We start from the raw sequence: 21,992 nt of genomic DNA on the forward strand, positions 1-21,992 counted from the left end.
TAACTAAAATCTGCATCTAATTTTATAAACTATTCAAACTAAGCTTAAATTGGTAATAAAATGATTTCAAAATATTAAATCAAAATATAAATTTTTTTTTTTTTTATCTGGCAACGCTCCTATCGCCCATACATAGACACTCGCTCATGCACCCACACACCCACACACCCACACATCCAGCATCTGTGGAGTGCATTCTGTTGCCTACTTTTAAGCGCGCTGAATTTTGGCGCCCACTCACTGTTTATGTGTGCGTGTGCGGTCGTGCGAGTGTGCGTGTGTGTGTGCTGGCTTATGTTTGTGTGAATGTGTTGCGTGGGCTTATGTAAAAATCCCTTTTGTCTTACTTTGTTTTCGTGGGCTTTGTTGAGCAGTACGCTTTCGCAGGCATTTCTTATTGTTGCTGCGAGCCTTTTTGGCCTTTTTGTTTTGATGTGCTAATATGTCAACGCGCGGGGAAATGCGCAAATCCGCCAATGCCCTTCCACCCATCTCCCCTTCCACCCTTTTAAAACAAAATGCGCATTAGGAATATGCGTGTCCTAGGTCAAGCCGGCTGTGGTGTGGGCGTGGCACTCTGGTGAAACGATTTTCAATATGGATATGGAAAATGGCTGCAGGGTATGAATATTCATGGAAATCGAGAGCAAAGGTGATGCAAGCTGCGCTGATGAGATGGATGGTTACACCATCCGATTGTGCTGACATCGCCATCCCCCACCGAACTGTCAATGATGCGTTGATGCAGCACGAAAATACTGAATAAAGTCAAAGTAATTTAAAAGTTAGATTGAATAGAATGCGAAAAGCGGAACGGGAGCAGGGATAAATGCAACATGCTGCAAGCAATTAGGGGTAAGCCAAAAGTAATGGCAGGAACTGAAACCACAAGACTTAATGGCCTTAAATGCGCAACTGCCACCAGAAGCAGGTTGGAAATGACGGTAGTTACAGTATAAAGAAACTATATTTATTATAATACAAAAACTTAAATTTTTTTTCATATATATAAAAAAGTTGTTTAACCATTGCACTTTCAACTATCTATCATTTGATCTAGCTTAGCACACTCAAGAGTTTTTCAATGAAATGAAAATATCTTTTAAGTCCATTGACACCATTAAATTGCAAGCGCTTAACAAGTGAACAAAATTAAACTGAGTGAAAAACCCCATGACGTATACGCACCGTTGTGCGGTAAGGATTTCGTTCTTTTCACAATTTTTATGCATTTCACTCCAAGGCCTTAAGCAGATAAATGTCATTCCTTTTTGTATTTCAATTTCGACAACCGCTTTAATTAAACAAAAAGGGGATGATGATAAAAAGAACATAAAGCCGGCTGACAGACAAAGGAATTAAGCGAAAAGCGAACGAAGGAATGGCGGTGCATGCACATAAACAACGCGAAAACAACAAACACCATTGTCAGGCGCAATTATCAAGGCAGGTGCTCAGAACCCACAACAAAACCCTGAATAACAACAACAGCAGTATGGGGATTTATGTGCGAAGAAAAGCGTTGGGACAGGAAAACGCGAATGGGTACAAGATACGCGTTACTTAAGCGGTTAGCTGATGTTGAAGGTGTGGCAGACAATGGGAAAAGCTCCCGGATGCGGTGGGTGGCGGAAAAAGGTGGTGGCTGCAATTGAAAGTCTGTAAGCCGATTGCCCAAGGCGGCAGCAGCACAAAAACACAAGTTCAGGTGGGGCAAACTGGGGATCAAGGGATGTGGGGACGTGGGGGGTTGGAGGGTTGGAGGGTTTGGAAAGCGCAAAAATCCTATTTATGTCAATTCGGAAAGTTAAGTGGGAAAAGAAAAACTCAACTTCAAGGTTTTCCCCGAAACAGACGGTAAGATTGCGCAAAATTCTCAAAAGACAAACAACGACTTGTCAGGAGTCAGCGAAACGAGAAAGTAAAATTATATTTGGTAAACAAATGCAATCAATTTTCGTGTGGCCTTAAATTGCTTTAACTCGGATTCATAACAGGGAAAACAAATGATATTTTGTAGCTAAATAAAATAATACAATTTGCGAGAGCCGACAAAAAAAACAGTTGGGTCAGTCTTGGGATTCTTATACAATTAAATTAAAGTCGACTTACAATATATATATATATATTGTAACAATAATGTAAATTAAAATCTATATTGCATGATTGAAGGATTTAACAAATATTACCAATGTAAATTTTTTATAAAAAAAAATCATGGAAAATTCATTTTCTTTCACAAAACTCAGCCATTTAATGACAACAACAGTGACCGCAAATAATAGTTATGAGTTCAAAAAAATTAAAGCCCAAAAAGTCTTTTAAAACGAGAAAATACAAATTACGCTTCTGTTAATATTTGATTTTTAATTTTTAATTTTAAAATCATTTTTTATTTTTATATAAAAATGTAATATTAATATTTATTTTTATTATTTAAATTAATTTTCAATATTCAAAAAAATTAGAAAAAAAATTTGTACTTCTTAATTTTTTATAATAAAAATTAAAAAAATATTTTAAAAGTTCTTTAAAGGCTGAGCCCGCATTAAAGAGCTGCTACAGTTTAAATTGACACACCAACTCCTACCCCAGCGGGATTCAACTGCAAGGACTTGAAGCAGAGCGAATTGTATGCAAACATTTACACTGGCTGGGGGCCGGAGGAGCAAAGGCATCCTGTGCGCAGGAATAAGCCGTGCCAGCAGGATCAGGCAGGAACACTTAAGCCCAAATGGCAACACAAACACACGTCCTGGCAAGGCCAATAAGGCCGAAGGATGACAACGGCGACACTTGAGCAAATGCGTTGCCGTTGCCCCGTCTTTTCGTTCTGCTCCTTGCCACCTGCCACGCCCCTTCGGGTAGCGCCCCCTGCCAGGGGGAAGGCAATCTACGAGACGAGTTTCCTCCGACCAGGAATGTCGCTTTCACGATATATATGCGCTCGATATTTACGCATTTATTTATGCCGCTCTTTATTAGCTTTTTATCGTTCATTTATTTTGCTCGTTATGTTCGCGTCGTCGTAGTCGCTATTCCCCACCTCCGCGGCATATTTGCACTGCTATTTTTGGATTGCCCGCCGCTTTCACAGGCGAAACGATAAGAGGGCCCTCAAATTCGAATCGCTAACACGAATGAATACATTTTGAGGAGAATAATGCTCCATAGAAGGCCATCGATCATCCTGCAGTGGGTGGCTGTTCAAATAGAATGCAAATTAACCTCTGGTCACCGAAATCCCCACGCCGATTGATAAACGCCATCGCAATCATCATCATTATCCTCCGATTCCACTCGCCCAAATTGAAACGCAAAGTGTAACCAAAACCGATGTTGAGCAATTTCCTTGCCTAACACCTGACCCCAATTTCCCTTTTTCCCTGGCCCGCTGCTAAGCGAATTGTGAAGCTCTCGGATGGCTCCAGTTTCACCCTCCCTTTGTTCCGACCCGAAATTCAATTAACATTTTTAATTCCCCCGCTTTGCACTACTTAAAAAAGGCCCGGCGGCCCTTAACCCCTCAATTTGTAAGACTTTGTCAAGGAGAGGAATATTATTAACACTGCTCTATACTTAGCTACAACAAGAATCTAATCATAAAGTGCGTTCTGTTCGAGCAAAGAAGGTCCAATACCGTTTAAACTCTCGAAGGAGATTTGGGGCGATTTGCCTCAATAATCGTTTCTGAGCTTAATTCAATTTAAGTTTTTTACTGGCGAATTGTGCTGTCGAAGATGTGGATGTTGTGGTCAAAAGAAAAAGTTAAGCCCCCTGCTTAGCCCAGATCAAGAATTCAGAATTCAAGAATCAATTTTGGTAATTTTGGCTTCCCATCTCTAAATAATTTAGTCTTTAATTAGAATGGCAATTTGTAACACAGCCCGAGAAATTGGGTATGGTGAAGTCAAACATTAAAATATTTAAATGTTCATTTTCTTTTACACAAACGTAATTAAAATAAACATAAATCAAGTTAATTAAATTAATACAAAATATAATTGGTTGACCTAATAGAAAAGTTTTAGACTTTCAATATTTTGTCATTAAAACTCAATTTCTCCATGCTTAAAAAATAATTTAATATGTAAATGCTCATTTTAAATATAAATCCAATTTGTTTAAACTTTCTATGTTGTTGATTCAAAATTTGTATATTTAAACCAAAAAAAGAAAAATATAAAAATGTATGGCTCACGTTTTGTTTTAAATATGAAAATTATTAAATAAAAATGAAATTGTAACGCCCTTTAAAACATCTCTCAGTACCGAAAATATTTCATTCAAAGTATAATATTGGTTTACCATGTTTAATCCTATTATTGTTTTCAAATTTCTTTATTCTTCCGGAAATAACAGTTAAATAAGTATGATAGATATTTTCTGTTGTTTGGAACGCATGTTTGATTTTGGGACCATCAAGTTTTGCACAGAGAAAAACAACGTACTTAGATCAATATAATGGTATTCCATCAAGACAACATGGCAATTAAATGAGTTAAAACCAAATGGTTACGAATTAAGACCACTTTTTCTAGGCAAAAAAAACTTGTGCCAAGACAAATGGTCTGGATTGGTGAACAATATTTTTTACCCGCTTATACATTGCATTCAAATGCATTCAATATTTCCTTTTAAGTTCTTGCCAAAACACACCGGAAATTGTTTTCTGCTCTCGTGAAAAGAAATCAATTTGAAGTAGTCCGCACAATGATGGCTTGTCCAATGAACCCCTGTTCTGTTTTGAGTGTGTCTGCCTTGGTTAAATCTCTTAATTAAAGCTGCAGCGTTGCATGATGTATACTCCCATGTAACTCTTTCCTCACTTTCAATTCACTTCTCCCAGTTGCTGCAAAACTTGCCTGAGGTTATTTTGCTGAAATTCCATTGTATTGCAATCCCACACAGATGCGGATGCATATACACTGCCACAATGACCAAGCCGTTTCGGAAGGCTATTTGCAATGGGACATTTATTTTTAGCTCGACAACGGAAAACATGCCGGACAATGACTTTTTAATGCCCTGCGTGTGCGAAATTTGTGATGAGCAAACGGAAAAATCAAAACTCGTAGCCATTTTTTATGCTGTAAATATTCTGCTAGCATTAAACGAATAAAACAAGGATCCAGAAAGCATGATTAGTTGATTGAAAATATATAATAATATTTAGTTGCTTGAAATTATTTAAATTAATATTAGTAATTCAAATTATAAGGGAACAGTGCAATAAACTGGTGACATAATTCACTAAAGCATATATGTTTTGGGAGAGAAAAGGTCTATCTTTCCTCCCCTCTCAAAAACATACCACACATCAACGAAAGACCCATGCCCAGGCCCATAAGAGGCAATCAGTCTTGTGATAGGGGCCACACTCTGGTGACCTTGATCCGAGCACAATTCGGACACACTCATTAAGACGATGTGTATAATGTACGAGTGTTTCAGATTAATTAAAACAGTCGGGCCAAGCCAAACAGAAGCACCCGAGAACTGCGAACTGGGTGTCTGAACCATGCCACCCACTGCCATTTACGTCTAATCAGATATATGTATATATATATATCGACGCTGCAGGGCGCTGGGGACTGTTGTTATTCTGTTCGGTGTGCGAATGTGTGAAATACATTTAACGCCTCGAGCCATAATTTACGAGCCGTTTTAGCCAACGGTGGCCAAATAAATCTGCATTAGGGAGCAAGCAAGCCACTAGAAACAAGAAACAACAAACAGCAAAGAGCAAACAGCAAACAGCAAACAGCAAACAACAAACAAAATCGAAAATCGATCTCACGATCTGTGGTCACTTGATGCCGGTACCTCGTAAATGGTATTCATAACTCTCACCCGCTCCACCAGACTTTCGGCGCGGCGCGCGAAGGAAGCGCGTTTATCGGCAATGGACATGGTTGGATAAGGGAACTGGAACCGGGACTGGAGTATCCAGATTATGGGGATTATTCGGGAACCGACAAGTCACAGGGGGCCGAAATCACAATCAGCTGGAACGAAAAGAAAATAAAAGTTTATACTGACTCTTATCTACGGCACTCGATCGATATGGATTTCAGGTTTTAATATCTAAGCAAATATCACAAGGTACGACAAAGCATATGCAGATACAGTGGTTATTGCTTATTGGGTTGTTTCTTATGATTGATACTTTTAGACCCTTTCCTAAATCACTTTTTATAGTATTTCACTAGTTTTTAACAAAATTTAATAGAAATAAAGGTTTTTCCATAAGGGAAAACAAACAAATGTTATTTAAAACCCTTGTGATAATTTCTTGTTTATAAATGATAATTTGTTTGTGCCATATGTTCATGATGCAAATAAGACCTTAATTTCAGACGCAAATATAATTCTGGGCAGAAAAGGCTGACAACACGCGCCAAAAAAAGACCCTGAAAATCTGTTGTTTGAGGTACCGGCCCCAAAACATTGAAAATCTGTCGAGTATTTTGCATATTTTTGGCGGACACTCTTAAAGACAAGCAATAATCATCAACTTGGCGTTGAATTGCAATTAATTTCTGTGCTCAACTTGGTTTCTTGACATTTATTTTGGGACATTACCGTTAAATCTTAATCGAAATTAGAGTGTAACTTTAACTTTAGACTCGAAACTGTCAGCTGCCGAGCTCGGCATAAATATTCGCATCAAAACGAGGCGGGGAAAACGGAACTCTTGAGCGGAAACGATCGCATGCGAAGAACGCGTCCAAATCGGAGGAATACCGCCGTAGAACTGATGACACACACGGCCCGTATGCTCGACTTTTGTAGCGGCGAGCATAAAGAGAGTGCCAGTGAAAATACGAAATTCATTATTTTATTTTTAAATACCCGCTCTCGTCTCTTTTTCCATTGTTTTCCCTTTTTCTTGGCAGATTGATTTATGGATTTAAGTGCAACAGGTGTCACTCACACACATTCGCTTGGAAATGCGTCGAAAGACTGGCGGACACACCCACTATGCCCATTCTGGAACTGATTGGAGCACAAAGCTGGATGCAATTTGCATAATGATATCAAAAGAGCACCGAGCGGTAAATTATGCTAATTTCGGTTTGATGCACTAGAAATCATTTCCCAACGAAGTCTAGGCTTTGTATAATAAAATTAGTAAATGCCGTTTCAAATCCATAAATAGCTACCCCAAGATAGAGCAAATTAAATTTGATCGTGACTTACTTACTTTATGTGTACTAAGGGGTTATATACAGTTATCACTGTGGACGGCTGTCCATGTAGTGACGACTAGCACCGGAAGGCGTGCGCAAGGAGACTAATATATAGCCGCAATATTCAAATTCAGAAAAAAACGAAAAAAGTGAATTTTCCAGAATTTTTTCTGAGAAGATTTTTAAATTTCTTTATCATAAGATTTGTTCACATATCTAAATAAATTTGTTGCTTTGGAGCACCTGGGAAAATGTTTGTTTAATATCAGAAATTTTATATAAAATTTATATACAAGCCTTGCTTTTCTTTGGTAAGGTATTTTTTTTTGTATTTTTTTTATACATATTTAGGCAAAATTGTTTGTTTTTGAGTAATGCAATTTTTAAACATTTGCCTTGTTTGGCGCCAAAGACATGCTTTGCCAGCCCTGCTCAATGGTTTGAGTCTTTGGTAAAGGTGGCCACCAATACTAGGTTCGAGTCGGCGATTAAGCAAGTCAGCTACAAAGGTTTGAGTGCGCGATAAGTCATATTTAGGGTATTTTGACCGTGTCTCTGCAGTTTTTAAAAGGCACAGCCACGGTCACACTGGTGTGCACTTTTTTTGTGCAATTATTTATCAAAAATAAGCAACGACGTGTGACAACGAACCACGAACCCAACGAAATGGCAACGCGCGGCGGTCCAATGGTGGCGGGCACCGACGGCAACGATTTCGAGTTCAGACAGCGCGTAGCTGGCACATATCAAATTAGGTTAATAACACTACACCAGCAGCTCTCTCCCACACACACGAAATTATCTAATTACTGGGCTGTGTGCGGCAGTAGGTGGCATTAGGTGGCACACATGCGGCCCGCAGCCTGCGCGGAGGAGCACCCCCCACGTCCTGGAGCTCCCGCCCACAGGCGGCTGCAGGGGGCGGGTGGGCAAAGTGCCAGCTGGGCAGCGCAGCTGTGGGGCATGTGCGCCCCAGTAATGGGCTCACTCCACATCCACATCCACACAGATCCCCAACTGAACGAGCGCTTTCTCTTTCAGCCTGCTGAACAAGTCCAGGTTGAAGTTCTGCATCTTCTTTCACGCCCTGCTCTTCTTCGTGATGCTGGCCAAGCTCACGTCGGACATCCTGGACCGCCTGGACATCTTTGTGCTGGAGATCGAGGAGCTAGAGGTGCCGCCGCCGCTGTGGTGGGAGTACGTGTGGGCCGCGTCGCTGCTCACTTCCTTCCTGGGCCTCTCGGCCGCCAGGGGCAACAAGGTGCGCGAGATGCAGAAGTACATGGTGGCCATTCTGCTGTTCGCCATCCTGCCGCTGTTCTACTGCTTCGCCTACTACTTCTCGGACGTGTGGGAGTTCGCCACGCTGGACAAGTCAGTGGAGCTGGACGAGACGGACATTTTCGTGTGGCGCGTAAGTGGCAGGGATGACACAATGAATCTTTGGGGAGATCCTAACTACGTTTTTCTACGCTTTCCACAGGGCTACCCGTACGGCGTTTTCTGGTACGCCTTCTGCTTTGTGGGCTTCCAGGTCCACGGATTCACGCTGTACTTCGCCTACAACCTGGTCAAGGCCTGGAAGGCCAGAACTGCCACGCGCAAGTTCCAGTAATCTAAATACTCGCCAAACTAGTAAACGCCGGAGAGCAGGGCTAGTTGTAAATAATTTGGAAACTTGAAACTAACTCAAAACACTAGTGCACAAAAGCGTAATGAAACTATGGTAAATCTAAAGTTATGCAGCTGTTAAGGTATCGCACACTTAGTCATACAGGAAGGGAAAACATATGGTCGAAACTAAACTAAACGAAGCGTCGGCGTTAAAGTTATTGTTAGTTGAAAGTTAAACCGTTCAAATGATTAAATAGACTCTTATCCATATACACATATACATATATACACAACGCAGCCTTGTGAGGTCGACTAAAGACAAGAAGCAACTGAAGCCACCAAATTTCCCCGAGTCGGAATAAAAACCAAAAACCAACCTAGAGATCACTTCATTTTTGCTTACTTACATTTCGACGTGCCTCGTGTTTGTTAGAAACGTTTTATATATATTTACACACATGAATATATGCATACATCAGTCTATGTTTACGTCTGCGGATGGGTACTTCCTCGCTTAGTTCTTAATTAGTTCTCTTTTTCTACAAATTTCGAAACCGTTTCATCATTTCATGTATTTTAATTTTGAACTTCAATTTCAATCAATGTACTGCACAGTGCCATGCTGTGTGTCGTGTGTCGAACGTTTGAGATACTGCCCCAAACTATTTACAACTTTCTGTCACTGTTTACACACAGCTAGAAACAAGGATACAAATGCAATTTGAGTGTTAAAGCAACGTTCATCAAATTTCTGATTGTCAATAATATTGTGTAATGACAGGCAAGTCGCCAAACTAAACTGGTAATTGAATTTTAATGTAATAATGTTTTTTAAATCGTAATTTATTATTCGAATTTTTAAGTAGTTTTTTAAAAATCGATCAATAAAGATGCATATATATTTGTTCTTCTGAGTGGGTTAAAAATCGCATTTTGATTGGGATGTTAGTTTATTTAAAAAAACTATTTAACAATTGTTAATTCTTTAAATACTTTACAATCTTCAATAATATTTTAAATCGTATCATAGTTTATTCGAATTTTTAAACATTCATATATATTTTTTCTTATGAGTATGTTAAAAATCTCATTTTCATTCGGGTGGTAATTCATTTATAACGTATTTTACAAGTCTCAATTTGATTGAATTTTTTACAAGTGAATTTTTATTTAAAAATATGCATTAAAAATCATATTTTTGGAAACTTATTGTTATGAACAATTATTTGTTGTTTCAAAAGGAAGGCCACAAGTTCCTGAGCTTTCCTCCTTGGAAAACACCACTAAAAGCCGACCTTTCCATCACCCAACCCAGCGCCACCCACTGGGCGTTGCAATGCGGCTGGCAAACCGAGTTGGCCACAACAATCCACTTATTAGTGACCATTTGTGCATCGAGGCGAGTGGAGGAGCAACAGCAGGCGAAAATTGCGCAATTGTTTACAATTACGGACGGAGAGCGAGGAAGCTGAGAGAGAGAGAGAGAGAGAGAGAGAGGAAAGCTGGAGAGGAAGAGAAGAGAGCCAGAGCTTTTTCGCAGCATCCTTCCCACCTTTTCTCGCTCTCAATTCCTCTTTCAATCACCATTTTGACGTTGCCTGTGTGCGGAACAGATGCTAAATTTTCCAACACACCATTTTGGACCGAAGTAAACAAGAAAACTAACAAAAAACAATTGTGAAAAATTCCAAATTCATCGAAAACAATTCGCGGATCAAAATGCGGGGCGAGGAGACGACCTACAGGCGCACAACGCGCGAGAAGATTGTGCTGCGAGGAAACACAACCATACGCACCGTGGACTCCACTTCCACATACCTGCCCGTGATGAGTCCTGCGGGGTGAGTGTTTTGCTGGGGCTGTCGAGGGGGGGTAGCAATTAGAGGCGCAAGGCGTGCCGGAACACTTGAGCGTTCCATGACTGTCGCCTCGAAATCGATTTTTATCTCGGGCTGCAGCTGATTTTCAGACACAGATATATGTAGATATACTATATGTGCGCAACCAAAGCGACCTTCGCTAGTGGTTTTCCGCTGGGATTTCGGATAATGCTCATGCCGTTGACAAGCCACTCAAGGCCCCCTTAATGCGGTGCGCTCGAATGTATGCTATAGTTTTCGGGACCCCGATTGCAGGCCAACTCTCGAGGACCGGCTTCCACCGCCCGCATGCAAGCCCGCCATTAAATAACATTGCCGGCAAATTATTAAGAATCCGCTGCCATTTGAGTAAATACCCGGGCATGCATACATAAGTGAGTGTACCGCCTTGCTTTCCCCAGAAATCGATGGAATCTTGGGTCAGCGGCTAGCGTGCATTGACCACAGTCCGCGGCATTGGGTAATACAAGGAGTTGAAAAAGAAGTGGTGTCTCATCGAAGCATGAATGTCCTTTTAATATATTATTACTTTTTGTTGGTCTTGGAGTTATGGGAATGAAATTAATGATTTAAAATATTCAATTTAAAAAGATTCAACAATTCATTTTGCGGTCATAAAACATTTTTAAACATACTTAAGTACCTATTTGATTATATTTTGAGATTATAAAATTGTCGTATATATACAACAATATTAGCAGTTTTTGATCAAAATGACAAATTATAATTATTAAATACATCTAAATATTTAAAAGTTATTATATAAATTTTTAATTTAGTAGATCAGAACTGATATTGCGATTTATCCCGAATAACTTTATATAACAGCCCATAGATTTTCCCTCCAAACGGTCAATCTGATCACAATATTTTGCTTCTCTTTCTTTAAGTTATGGTACCCTTTCCCTGTAAATTACCATGATTGAAACCGCCCCCAAGCAGCGCCCAGGCAAAACTTCCTTTAACCTCAATTCGCATTCACATAGACGCACACAAGCCAAGTTGGAAAACTACCCGATACGGAATGTGTGTAGTGGTCGCCTTTGTTGTGGACGCGTCGTCCAGTCGAGCGGTCAGTTGGTCTGCAACCCTTGAGTCGTCAGGTGGACGGCTCGTCTCCTCGGGTCGCGTTTTCGATTCGCTCCCAAAAAGCCAATCGAAGGGTCGGGGCGTGGACTGTCAGGCAGCCAAGTTTCCGCTCGAGCATAATCGCGTGTGTTTTAAAATTCAAAGTGAAGTGTCTGTCTCGTCGTTATCCGTCTGACGCCGGCACACCGCCATGTTCAACACCAGTGCCCAGAATTGGTTCGGCATGGGCCAGGCATCGGTGGCTCCCGCCGGCGGTGTTGCCCAGTTGCTCAACAACAACAACTCGAATCTCTACAACAACCAGCCGCAGCAGACGACGCCGCATCCCTTTATGCGCCAACGATCGCTGACCAGCTCCAATCCCGCCCTGGAGCGCTCCACTGCCATTTCCGTGCGGCCACAGTCGCCGCCCAACGTCCAGGTGGAGTACGAGGTGGCCATGCCCTTCGTCTCCGCCTATAGGCACACCCCATACCACTCGCTGTGGGATCTACACCAATGGTAAGGGATAGGCGTTCCTCTTGGGTCCGGAAAATGATTCGAGTGCCCTGAAAACTTGTCACCTTTTTATGCTTAAACGTGATTCAAGTACTTTTCAACAAAATAAGACCAATCTAATTATATTAATCAATCTTAGTCATTTGGGTTCAAAAAGTGGTTTATCTCCCTATCCAAAATACGTTCTATCACACTTAATTTTTTATTTGGACATTTTGAAATTGGTTGAAGTTCCAAAAATCTACTTGATTTTTTACATTGGTAGTGGAAAACCTTGCAAGCACTAATAAAATTTTATAATCCCCTACACAGTAAAATGCAAATTCGTCTTTCGTGCACTCAATAATTCAGCACTTCAGGTTCAAAGTTATTCAAATTTCATTAAAAAGGTTAGGAAACAATTAAGGGAAAATAATTGTTTTAAAATGGCTTGGCCTTACAATCAATTGAACTACCTCCTTAATTTATAATCTAGGCACCTTAAAGGATTTTCCTAGTTGCATAAAACTCAAAAAACCCTCTTGACCCCAACCAGTTTCCATCGTTTTGGCCCGTAAATGTATTTCTGCCAGTCATAATTGCCATTTGCTGTAATTTGCATAGGGCAAAACGTTGTTCTCTGCTGTGCCAATGGCTTTATTGAGTAGGAATTAGCATAAACACCTCTTGGTGACACGAATTTTAAAAAGACCATCGAAACTAATAGTCCAAGGATCCGCCATCATTGGGTTTTCCCATGCCTGGTCATTTTCCACGCTCGTGCCGGCCTTGTAACACTTTGCCAATCAATCAATGGATCAATTAAAATGCCCTTATTTCCTAGATTGAGGCCCATTGATTCTTGAATATTACATATGTATATAGGGCAAATAAGCACTGGCCTAGTTAGCCGCTCGGCCAATCATTTCCATCAGAAATCTGAAATCGTGGGCGAGCACATAGGAAACATTAACCCAAATTCGAGCGAGCACAGCACACAATATAAATACCAAGCTGATGTGCCAGGAGTCAGGCAATATGGCCGGGAATTATGTCCGTGCTGCTGCTGCCAACTTAGCCAACTTAATTAGCCTGGCGTAAAATATATTGCGGCACACTTACCAGATCGAGATTTACAATGTTGCCGCCGGAATGCCCGTAAAGGTTTTAACGCCGCCGGATGACGCATGCAAATGCCAAAAAAAAAAAAAAAAAAACAATTCGAATGCGAATACAAAAGTTAACAATTGTCGCCGGCACGTCAATAACCTGGCCGAGAGCCAAAGAGTTTATTGAACCCACCTGCCGAACGAACAGCAGGCCCCCTTGGGAGGCCCCACGAACTCTTTATTTCCTGGAACTTCCCGAGCATTGTCTGCGGAGGGACAGGGAAGGACAGCTACTAGGGCTAGCTAATATTAGACGGCTAGACACGAGGAATCCAACCAATATACATACCTATATGCACACACCAGGACACGCAAAGCACTTGCCCGCGGCTGATAAAGCAAATGACCTTTGCGACATGGCCAAGTTGAATGGCAAGCGCCATGGAGCTAACCAAAAAGTTATGAACACTAGACAATAAGTTTTAAAAACGTTGAAGCTATGATGGTTTGCAGCTCAAATTTTCGTTCCAATGATCCTATGTTTCTATGTCAGCTATGTATATGTCATGTATATATCGTTTTTCGATTCGAGTTAATTTCTATATCCAAAAGAAATTAAAAAAAAAGTGTAAAATAAATAAGTTAAAATTGGATTTTATTTATTTTTTTTTAAAATTCCAAATGTTTTTATGGGAGCTATATAATATAGTCGTCCGATTTTAATTACAATAACATCGTATTTCTAAATTATTAAAAAATTAATACATTTTGAAAAAAAAAAATTTTTTAAATTAAATTAAATTTTTTTCTATGGGATCTATATATAAATATGATATGGTCGTCCGATCCGGCTCCTTCTGACTTATATGCTACTTACAACAAAAAGAAAATTTTGAAAAATTTTTAAGCAGAAGAAGAAACGGACAACAGACGGACGGACATACAGACATGGCTAGATCAATTATCCAAAATCTCTAGCTTATATAATTTCCGAGTTCTAGACTTTCAAACGGACGACCAGACAAACGGACATGGCTAGACCGACTCTGCTATTGACCCTTATCAAGAATATACAAGTATATACTTTATAGGGTATAAATTCTAGCTTCTCCGCCATTGAAACCAAATCGAAAATGTCATAAATGTGATCCCTTTTTCCAGCTCGTCAACACCTCCGACAAGCCTGTCGCATATGGCCAGAATGATGGACTCCCTGATCCTGGACTCGCTGTCGCCATTTGCCTTCACCAAGATTACAGCCACCAGTCGACCCACTCGGAATGCCAGCTTGAAGAAGGCTTCGGAAGGCGGACACTCCTCGACAGCGGAGCGCCACCGACCCATAAACAACTTGGGCTCGAATGCACCAGGAGGACTGGGCATTGGCGGAAGTGTTCCGCTGCGCAGCAAGCAGCGCCTGCCCACCCAAGGTTAGTGCTCCGCGATGCGGGGTTTATCATACAATCATTAATAAAATGCAGTCTCCGCCGCAGAAGTGGCTCCACAGCCGCGAGCCAGTCAGACGGCCCAGATGCCGTTCCCATCGCAGCAGCAAGACAACCGATGGGTGTCCTCCTTGAGGCGTCGTGATCCCGAGCTGCAGCCCACACTGCCCTCCATCAGCAGCAATGCGAACAGCAGCAGCCTGGGACAGAGCCACCACGGCAGTGCCGGGAATGTGGGACTGGCGGGCGCCGGAGCCCCCACACCCGTCTCCAGCATGGGTGCCATGAGGCTGGGAAGGCCATCCAGGGCATCAGCCATGACCGCCGCCCTGAGGAAGAGTCGGTCCGTGGAGCGGCTGCGGGCAAGGAAACTCAGCACCAACACCCAGCTGACTCTGAAGCACAAGCCGGTGAAGAAGAACTCACTGGACGAGAACTCCAACTCGGATGACCAGGATGCCACCACTTCGCTGGAGGACAACTCGCACGCCCAGTCCCTGTCCACCAGTCACAACACGCCCAAGTGCTCGCCAAAGACCAAGGCCAAGCACTTCTCGCCCCTGGGCTACGAGGTTCACCTGGTGGACACCCTCGAGAAGGACATCCTGCAGCGGCATCCCTGCATCAAGTGGACCGATGTGGCCGGACTCAACGAGGCCAAGACCATACTGCAGGTGAGCTCTTTACATCCTGATCCTGAGGAAGCCATATGTTTTATCTAAACCAAATTACTATCGTTCACATTCGCAACGAATCCGATTGACCCATTTAAGGAGCTTATAGAGCTAAATAAGAAAATACACATTTATTATTGTAGAGGAAATATTTGCCAACTAAAATATAGAGAGCGGGTCCATATTTAAAATAAAAAATGATAAAAGTAAGAAATTTAATTAAAATCAAATTGAAACACATTTGATGCTGGAATGAAAATTACAATTATTTGGCAACGACAAGACATAATTAAATTTTGTTATTTATGTGCGAATAATACATAAATTTATTAAAGTAAACAATCACAGTGTCGACTAAGTATAAAACTTGGCAGATATACCAAAAGGTTGCCAAAACCCTTTATTTCGTTATCTATTATTTTTATTGTCTTCTGGGTTATCTTCACCAACCTCAGAAAGTTAATTAAAATATACCTAATACTTGTACTTCATTATACGAAAAAGAATTTTGGTATTTACCACCTACTTAGCTTTTATAATTTGGTAGTCTGTCTAGCCTTACCCCTTCATATTTATTTATAAAAACTGGACTCCCCATCTGATCGAGAATATACATATGCCTTCTAGTTAGAAAAAAAACTTCCATCTGTTCAATAAATTGACACCCCTTGCATCGTTTACTCATTCGATTTTCTTTTTGCCCAAACAGGAAGCGGTGGTGCTTCCGGTCATCATGCCGGAGTTCTTCAAGGGAATCCGACGGCCGTGGCGCGGAGTGCTGATGGTGGGTCCGCCAGGCACAGGCAAAACGATGCTGGCTAAGGCGGTGGCCACAGAATGCGGCACCACCTTCTTCAACGTGTCCTCCTCGACCCTGACCTCTAAATATCGAGGCGAGAGCGAGAAACTGGTGCGGCTTCTCTTCGAGATGGCGCGCTTCTATGCTCCCAGCACCATCTTTATCGACGAGATCGACGCCCTGTGCGCCTCCAGGGGCAGCGATTCGGAGCACGAGGCCAGTCGACGGTTCAAGGCCGAGTTGCTCATCCAGATGGACGGGCTAAATGCAACCATGCAGGAGGAGAAGGTGATCATGGTGCTGGCGGCCACCAACCATCCGTGGGACATCGATGAGGCCTTTCGGAGACGTTTCGAGAAGCGGATCTACATTCCGCTCCCAAACGGTAAGATGAATGGTTACTAAATTATGAAGGTATATTTTGGATAAAGATGTTTGAATGGTTTAATGGTTTAACATCTAAAGACTGATGAACAAACGAATTAAAACAACCAAATTTTTTTTTTCATTTCAGAGGACACCCGCTCCGCTCTACTCAATCTCTGCCTGAAGGACGTCTGCCTGTCGCCCAGCCTGAACACCGGGATGATCGGCGACGAGCTGCAGGGCTATTCGGGATCGGACATAAGCAACGTGTGTCGCGACGCCTCCATGATGGCCATGCGGCGCCTCATCTCGGGACGGACTCCCGATCAGATCAAGCAGATCCGCCGCGAGGAGGTGGACCAGCCGATCACGCTGCAGGACTTCCAGGACGCCCGGCAGCGCACCAAGAAGTCGGTGAGCGCCGACGACGTGGCCCGCTTCGAGAAGTGGATGGAGGAGTACGGGTCGTGCTAGTTGTATGGGCTACTGGCCCAGCATCCCCAATGATCGTATCCCAAGCGTACTTCCAAGCCTCAATTGCAATACTTTTCAATCTGTATAAATCGTACTCGTTAGCCGTAAAGTTTTGTGTTTTATATATGCTTAATTGCTCAAGTGCCCCACGCCCAGCATTGCCCCTCTATGTACGTGCACACGGTAATCTAATATCTTATAAATACATGATACATATATACAATTGTAATTTTTAATATTTATTCAAAAGAATCCTACTATAGGCTTATAGCAACATAATGTATTTTGTAATCAACATATTTGAAAACGGAAAACGAAATAAATTACTCAACACCCCTTGGATCCACAGACCCTACAAGGCTCTTAGTTTGGCTATGGTGCTCTGGTAGTCCTGCTCGACCACACTGTACTCCTCCTGCAGCTGCTCCATGCGCTGTTTAACCGTTGGCAGGCGGGCCCGCAGCATCTCCGTATCCATCTTGAAGCGCTCCATTTTCTTTAAATCCTTAAGCTGCTTGTAATAGACCGCGTTAAGTCGTTTTTTAACTTCCAGACGGTAGGATCGATACTCCTTTTCATCCTTCACATTTGTGTAGAAGAGACGCAGAAGCTCGTACACTTTCCGCACTTGGCGGGGATTGAGCTTCAGGGCTTCACGAGCTTCGCGCACCATCTCCTTGTTGAAGCCCTTGACGATCTCGGCACGGGCAAACGACTTCAGTTCCTTGCAGGACCGGGCGTCCACAAAGTTGCGCAACCGCTGGAAATCCTCGGATGGATCCTCCACGGTGATGTCCACCACATTCTTTTGTGACTGATAAAACTTGTAAATGGTCTCCACGACCTGTGTGGCCAGGCCCAGTCTTTGGAAGGGCGGCAATATCAACATTTGGCTTATCCTTGGACGCTTATTTTGCGGATAGGCGTAGTACTCGTAAACGGTGGTGTAGCCAGCAGTGGCGTACTGCCACTGGCCATCGTTGTTTTTGTACTTTTCATAGCTGAAATAGAATTGGAGCTTAGAAAGGGACTTGGAAGGTGGTCGAAAAGGGGATAAAGTATTTATGTAATATTTGTATAGCCAAAGTAATCTTTAACGCGCAGAATTTGGCGTGATTATGTATCCGGCAAGAACGGATATAAATTGGCTTTGTGCTATTAGGATTCCATTGTTTTCATAAAACTTTGACTCTTAAAAAGCGGCGGAGAAATCAAAATTGATAAAATCAATTTTAGGCTTGAGTACAACGAAAGAACTCAAAAGAAAATAGGAATAGGTCTCTTCTAAGATTCTGTAAAAAGATAGTAGGCAAGAGAAAACTCCCATATTTCCATATTAGAAAATTGCATACTACCGTAAAGTCTTCAGAATACATAAAGTAAATAATATGGTCGTAATACATTATTGGAATTACAAGTCAAGTGTAGTGGTTGCATAAGGAAATTAAGTTTTAGATTACTAGATTACTTACCACAAGAAGTAGCACCACTGTGGATCATCGGTGTCGATGTAGGAGGCAGCGTCCACGAACCACAAGATGAAGGTCTGCAGCCGGGCAAAGAACTTGAGGAAAGACGAACTCTTGTAGTCGCACTGGTAGATCTCGAAGAGCCGCTCGCTGCCATCGTCCGATTTTTGGGTATATTCGCTGATCTTCTCGCCGAACGGCTGGAACTTGTCCGCCTTGTCCAGTGTCTTTAGAAACTCATCGAGATTGATGAAGTAGCAGCCGTCCGGCAGACTTTGGGCAATGGTGCTGACCACGTCGTCGGCCTTGATCTCTCCGCCGGAGATCTCGTTCACCCGCTTGCCGTACTCCACGCCCAGGTAAATGTGCAAGGGTCCAGCCGTGTACATCACTCGCACATGCAAATCCTGGTAGCCAAAGATGGTCTCAGACTCGCCAAAAATCTGATGGGCCATCGCGGGGTGGAAAGTTAGGGCGTCGTTATGGATATCCCCCTTGTCCCGAACTGAAAACATATGCATATGTTGCAGAACCTTTACAGATGCAATCGAGGCCACTTACTCAGCTTAAAGTCCACAACCTCGAGTGCATCAATCACCAAATCCTGATACTCCTCAATTTGTGCCATTTTGTGTTATATTTTCAGAGCCGCCAGCGAACTTGCTTTTGCAGATGACAGCGCAAAATATCCTTTCGGGTCTTGTTTAAGGTGGCAGTCACGTGAAATCCAACAATCTTAGTGCTGTTGAAAACAGTGAAATGGCACGTTTTATACAATATAAGTCGGCTTTAGCGGGTGTTTTAGTGTAATTTTCGCGGCTAAACAAAGACCGATGCCAACAGTGTTGGACAATACAAGCAGCCACCCCACAAATAGGGTTGTCAGATATTTTGAATAAACTATTGTTAAATCATGGCGTGGTAATGTGCGCATACAATTATTAAAAAATGTAAACTAACTATTGTTATTTTTCTTTTTGTCTACAAAAATTTTAAATTCATTTTTAGATAGTTTCGACATTTTTAGCACTGTCACGGCCTAATACCGACTTATCGTTATCTTTTAATAGTGTAGGCCGCTATTTTTTGTTTTATTAAAGATTACGCCATAATTTGCATTATCTACAAATTTGTTTAAATGTGACTTTTCTATTTAAATGTCCATTTCAAAATCAAAATTCTCTCGTCTGGCAAACACTTTTCAACACTACCAAACTCGCGCAGCCAACTTAACACAGCATTTGTAAGCAGAATTTGTGCGGAGAAATATTATTACAAAAAAGCCGCTTTTGCATCCAGCAACATAAGGAAGCACGGTAGGCGATCAATCCAGGTTGCAAACAAGAAGGAGAGCATCAATTTCCCCAGAGAAAACCAGTGTCAGTAGATTCCGCGGCAGGACAAAGACAAATCGAGGTGAGTGGAGGAAAACTGCTTCGTCATAGCGGTAGAACTTCAAGTAAAATGCATTTTAGAGCACAATGGACACCTATTTGTTCGATGGCGGTCGCATCACCAAGATGGAGGTGGACTACGAGCCGGCCTGCAATGAGAAAATCCCCCTTGCAAAGGAGTTGGCCAAGAAGAACCCGGACGCCTTCCACGAAGCCATCGAGATGATGCTGCAGCTGGAGAAGCAGACGCGCTTGGGCGCCGACATGGTCTCCTGCTCGCGCGTCTTGGTGGCCATCTGTCAGATATGCTTCGACGCCTCCAACTGGAACGCCCTCAATGAGTATGTGTCGCTGCTGGTGCGCCGGCGCTCTCAACTGAAGCAGGCCGTGGTCAAGATGATTCAGGAGTGCGTCACGTACGTGGACAAGACGCCTGACAAGGAGACCAAACTAAAACTGATCGACACACTACGCTCCGTCACCGAGGGCAAGATCTACGTAGAGATTGAGCGCGCCCGGCTGACCAAGATACTGGCCGACATCAAGGAGGCGGATGGCGATGTAGCCGGAGCGGCCACAGTCATGGAGGAGCTGCAGGTGGAGACCTACGGCTCGATGGACAAGCGCGAGAAGGTGGAGCTCATCCTGGAGCAAATGCGGCTCTGTCTGCTGAAAGAGGACTACGTGTCCACGCAGATCATTGCCAAGAAGATCAGCATCAAGTTCTTCGACGATCCAGCGCAGCACGATCTCAAGCTGAAGTTCTACTACCTGATGATCCAACTTAACAGGGACACGTCCTTCCTAAAGACTTCACGCCATTATCAGGCCATTGCGGAGCCGCCGCGCAAGAAGACTGGCCTCACACCCGTCGACTCCGCCGCATCCACGGAAGAGCAGAAGAAAAAGGACGAGGACAAGAAGAAAAAGGAGGACGAAGACAAGGACAAGAAGCCAGAGGTCGCCCCAGAGCCCGAGGTCGAGATTGAGCTTACCGAGGAACAGAAGAAGGAGCTGACGGAAAAGCTGGTCTGTGCCGTGCTGTATTGCGTTTTGGCGCCCTTTGACAACGAACAAAGTGACATGATGGCCCACCTCTCGAAGAACAAGAAGCTGGAAGAAGTGCAAGCCTACAAGTAAGTGTTTTATTAAATTGTCTTAGTTGCAGTCTGTAATTTGTATCCTTTTTTAACAGAGAAATTCTGCGCTTGTTCATGTCTAAGGAGCTGATTAACTTCGACACATTTAATGCAGACTTTGGGCTCGTGCTGGCCGAGAATGAAATGTTCAAGGATAGCACAAAGCACGGCAAGAAATGCATTACCGAGCTTAAGGATCGCCTGATAGAGCATGTAGGTCAACCATTGAGGATTCCCCTTCTCAAATATATTTATAAATATTTTGCACCCACAGAACATTCGCATCATTGCCATGTACTACTCCCGCCTGCATTTGGCGCGCATGAGCGAGCTGCTGAACCTGCCCACTAGCCGCTGCGAGGAGTACCTGTCCAAGCTGGCCAACAGCGACACCATCCGCGTGAAGATCGACCGTCCCGCTGGCATCATTTACTTTACCCAAAAGAAGACCGCCTCCGACATTTTAAACAATTGGGCCACCGATGTGAACCAACTGATGTCGCTGGTTAACAAGACCTGTCACCTGATTAACAAAGAGGAGTGCGTCTACTCGGTCATGTGCGCTGTCGAGGAATAGTCCTGTTTCCATACATCTGCTTAGAATAGTGCTTTTCCTTTGAAATGCCTTCCCATATGCAACTGTAACTGTACTAACCACCCAACCATCAACATTTCGATTCTCTTCGCAAAGTTTGTATTCATTGAATGAACTACAATAATTAAAAGAAAACCCTCTAAATATCCATTGCAATTGGGTGCAGTTTTATGCCAGTCACCGGCACTTTCTGACGGCGTTTCGCAACACTCAAGCGCTTTTTGGGGGCGGGTCGGCGTGCTTCTTATTAGCGAGATTACCCATGGGTGTAGAAT

General features: G+C 42.8%; 5 protein-coding genes across 14 annotated transcripts in view; 3 read left to right on the forward strand and 2 right to left on the reverse strand.

Moving 5' to 3' along the window:
- LOC108148295 (exocyst complex component 4) overlaps nt 1-9,424 on the reverse strand; it is a 28,628-nt gene extending 19,204 nt beyond the window's left edge. For 3 of the 7 annotated variants that reach the window (XM_041709681.1, XM_041709683.1, XM_041709682.1), the window contains exons 1-2: nt 6,586-6,746; nt 5,854-6,008 (exon numbers count right to left, since the gene is read on the reverse strand). In XM_041709681.1, the coding sequence (XP_041565615.1) occupies nt 5,854-5,913 (60 nt within the window). In that variant the 5' untranslated portion in view covers nt 5,914-6,008; nt 6,586-6,746. Of the gene's footprint in view, nt 1-5,826; nt 6,009-6,585; nt 6,747-9,214 lie in introns of those variants that run through there. The other 4 variants (XM_041709680.1, XM_041709679.1, XM_017275268.2 and 1 more) reach the window with 2 other exon arrangements.
- LOC108148297 (protein jagunal) lies at nt 7,759-9,187 on the forward strand. The gene is made up of 3 exons (XM_017275278.2): nt 7,759-7,948; nt 8,235-8,607; nt 8,677-9,187. Exons 1-3 carry the CDS (start codon nt 7,860-7,862, stop codon nt 8,806-8,808), a joined length of 594 nt encoding a protein of 197 aa, XP_017130767.1. The 5' UTR covers nt 7,759-7,859; the 3' UTR covers nt 8,809-9,187.
- A 957-nt stretch (nt 9,425-10,381) lies between the features above and the next one.
- Nucleotides 10,382-17,343, forward strand: LOC108148339 (katanin p60 ATPase-containing subunit A1). Of its 4 annotated transcripts, none has more exons than XM_017275348.2 (5): nt 10,382-10,648; nt 14,524-14,792; nt 14,844-15,481; nt 16,191-16,665; nt 16,795-17,343. In XM_017275348.2, exons 1-5 carry the CDS (start codon nt 10,527-10,529, stop codon nt 17,118-17,120), a joined length of 1,830 nt encoding a protein of 609 aa, XP_017130837.1. In that variant the 5' UTR covers nt 10,382-10,526; the 3' UTR covers nt 17,121-17,343. The 4 variants fall into 4 exon arrangements, with proteins under 4 accessions (XP_017130837.1, XP_017130838.1, XP_017130835.1 ...); XM_017275349.2 differs by having other exon boundaries at nt 10,383-10,648; nt 14,856-15,481; XM_017275346.2 differs by lacking the exon at nt 10,382-10,648 and adding an exon at nt 11,586-12,277.
- On the reverse strand, nt 17,339-19,439 carry LOC108148340 (histone acetyltransferase type B catalytic subunit). The gene is made up of 3 exons (XM_017275350.2): nt 19,151-19,439; nt 18,593-19,094; nt 17,339-18,121 (listed from the first exon to the last, which is right to left on the reverse strand). Exons 1-3 carry the CDS (start codon nt 19,215-19,217, stop codon nt 17,473-17,475), a joined length of 1,218 nt encoding a protein of 405 aa, XP_017130839.1. The 5' UTR covers nt 19,218-19,439; the 3' UTR covers nt 17,339-17,472.
- A 372-nt stretch (nt 19,440-19,811) lies between these two features.
- Nucleotides 19,812-21,873, forward strand: LOC108148397 (26S proteasome non-ATPase regulatory subunit 12). The gene is made up of 4 exons (XM_017275429.2): nt 19,812-20,005; nt 20,065-21,119; nt 21,179-21,335; nt 21,397-21,873. The coding sequence occupies exons 2-4, from the start codon at nt 20,071-20,073 to the stop codon at nt 21,697-21,699; spliced, it is 1,509 nt and encodes a 502-aa protein (XP_017130918.1). The 5' UTR covers nt 19,812-20,005; nt 20,065-20,070; the 3' UTR covers nt 21,700-21,873.
- The last annotated feature ends 119 nt before the right edge of the window (nt 21,874-21,992 follow it).

This window comes from Drosophila elegans, unplaced genomic scaffold (assembly GCF_018152505.1).
Source record: "Drosophila elegans isolate 14027-0461.03 unplaced genomic scaffold, ASM1815250v1 contig_476, whole genome shotgun sequence".
In the NCBI taxonomy this organism is placed as follows: Eukaryota; Metazoa; Arthropoda; class Insecta; order Diptera; family Drosophilidae; genus Drosophila; species Drosophila elegans.

What these genes read in the sequence shown, in the direction of transcription:
- LOC108148297 (XM_017275278.2), top strand. Translation starts at nt 7,860, where the DNA reads ATGGCAACGCGCGGCGGTCCAATGGTGGCGGGCACCGACGGCAACGAT. An exon ending in GCTGGCACATATCAAATTAG is followed by an intron (nt 7,949 to 8,234) that starts GTTAATAACACT and finishes TTTCTCTTTCAG; the next exon opens with CCTGCTGAACAAGTCCAGGT. An exon ending in CGGACATTTTCGTGTGGCGC is followed by an intron (nt 8,608 to 8,676) that starts GTAAGTGGCAGG and finishes CGCTTTCCACAG; the next exon opens with GGCTACCCGTACGGCGTTTT.
- LOC108148340 (XM_017275350.2), bottom strand. Translation starts at nt 19,217, where the DNA reads ATGGCACAAATTGAGGAGTATCAGGATTTGGTGATTGATGCACTCGAG. An exon ending in GGTTGTGGACTTTAAGCTGA is followed by an intron (nt 19,095 to 19,150) that starts GTAAGTGGCCTC and finishes ATATGTTTTCAG; the next exon opens with TTCGGGACAAGGGGGATATC. An exon ending in CAGTGGTGCTACTTCTTGTG is followed by an intron (nt 18,122 to 18,592) that starts GTAAGTAATCTA and finishes ATTCTATTTCAG; the next exon opens with CTATGAAAAGTACAAAAACA.
- LOC108148339 (XM_017275346.2), top strand. Translation starts at nt 11,967, where the DNA reads ATGTTCAACACCAGTGCCCAGAATTGGTTCGGCATGGGCCAGGCATCG. An exon ending in CTGTGGGATCTACACCAATG is followed by an intron (nt 12,278 to 14,523) that starts GTAAGGGATAGG and finishes CCCTTTTTCCAG; the next exon opens with CTCGTCAACACCTCCGACAA. An exon ending in AGGCCAAGACCATACTGCAG is followed by an intron (nt 15,482 to 16,190) that starts GTGAGCTCTTTA and finishes TTGCCCAAACAG; the next exon opens with GAAGCGGTGGTGCTTCCGGT.
- LOC108148397 (XM_017275429.2), top strand. Translation starts at nt 20,071, where the DNA reads ATGGACACCTATTTGTTCGATGGCGGTCGCATCACCAAGATGGAGGTG. An exon ending in GAAGAAGTGCAAGCCTACAA is followed by an intron (nt 21,120 to 21,178) that starts GTAAGTGTTTTA and finishes CTTTTTTAACAG; the next exon opens with AGAAATTCTGCGCTTGTTCA. An exon ending in AGGATCGCCTGATAGAGCAT is followed by an intron (nt 21,336 to 21,396) that starts GTAGGTCAACCA and finishes TTGCACCCACAG; the next exon opens with AACATTCGCATCATTGCCAT.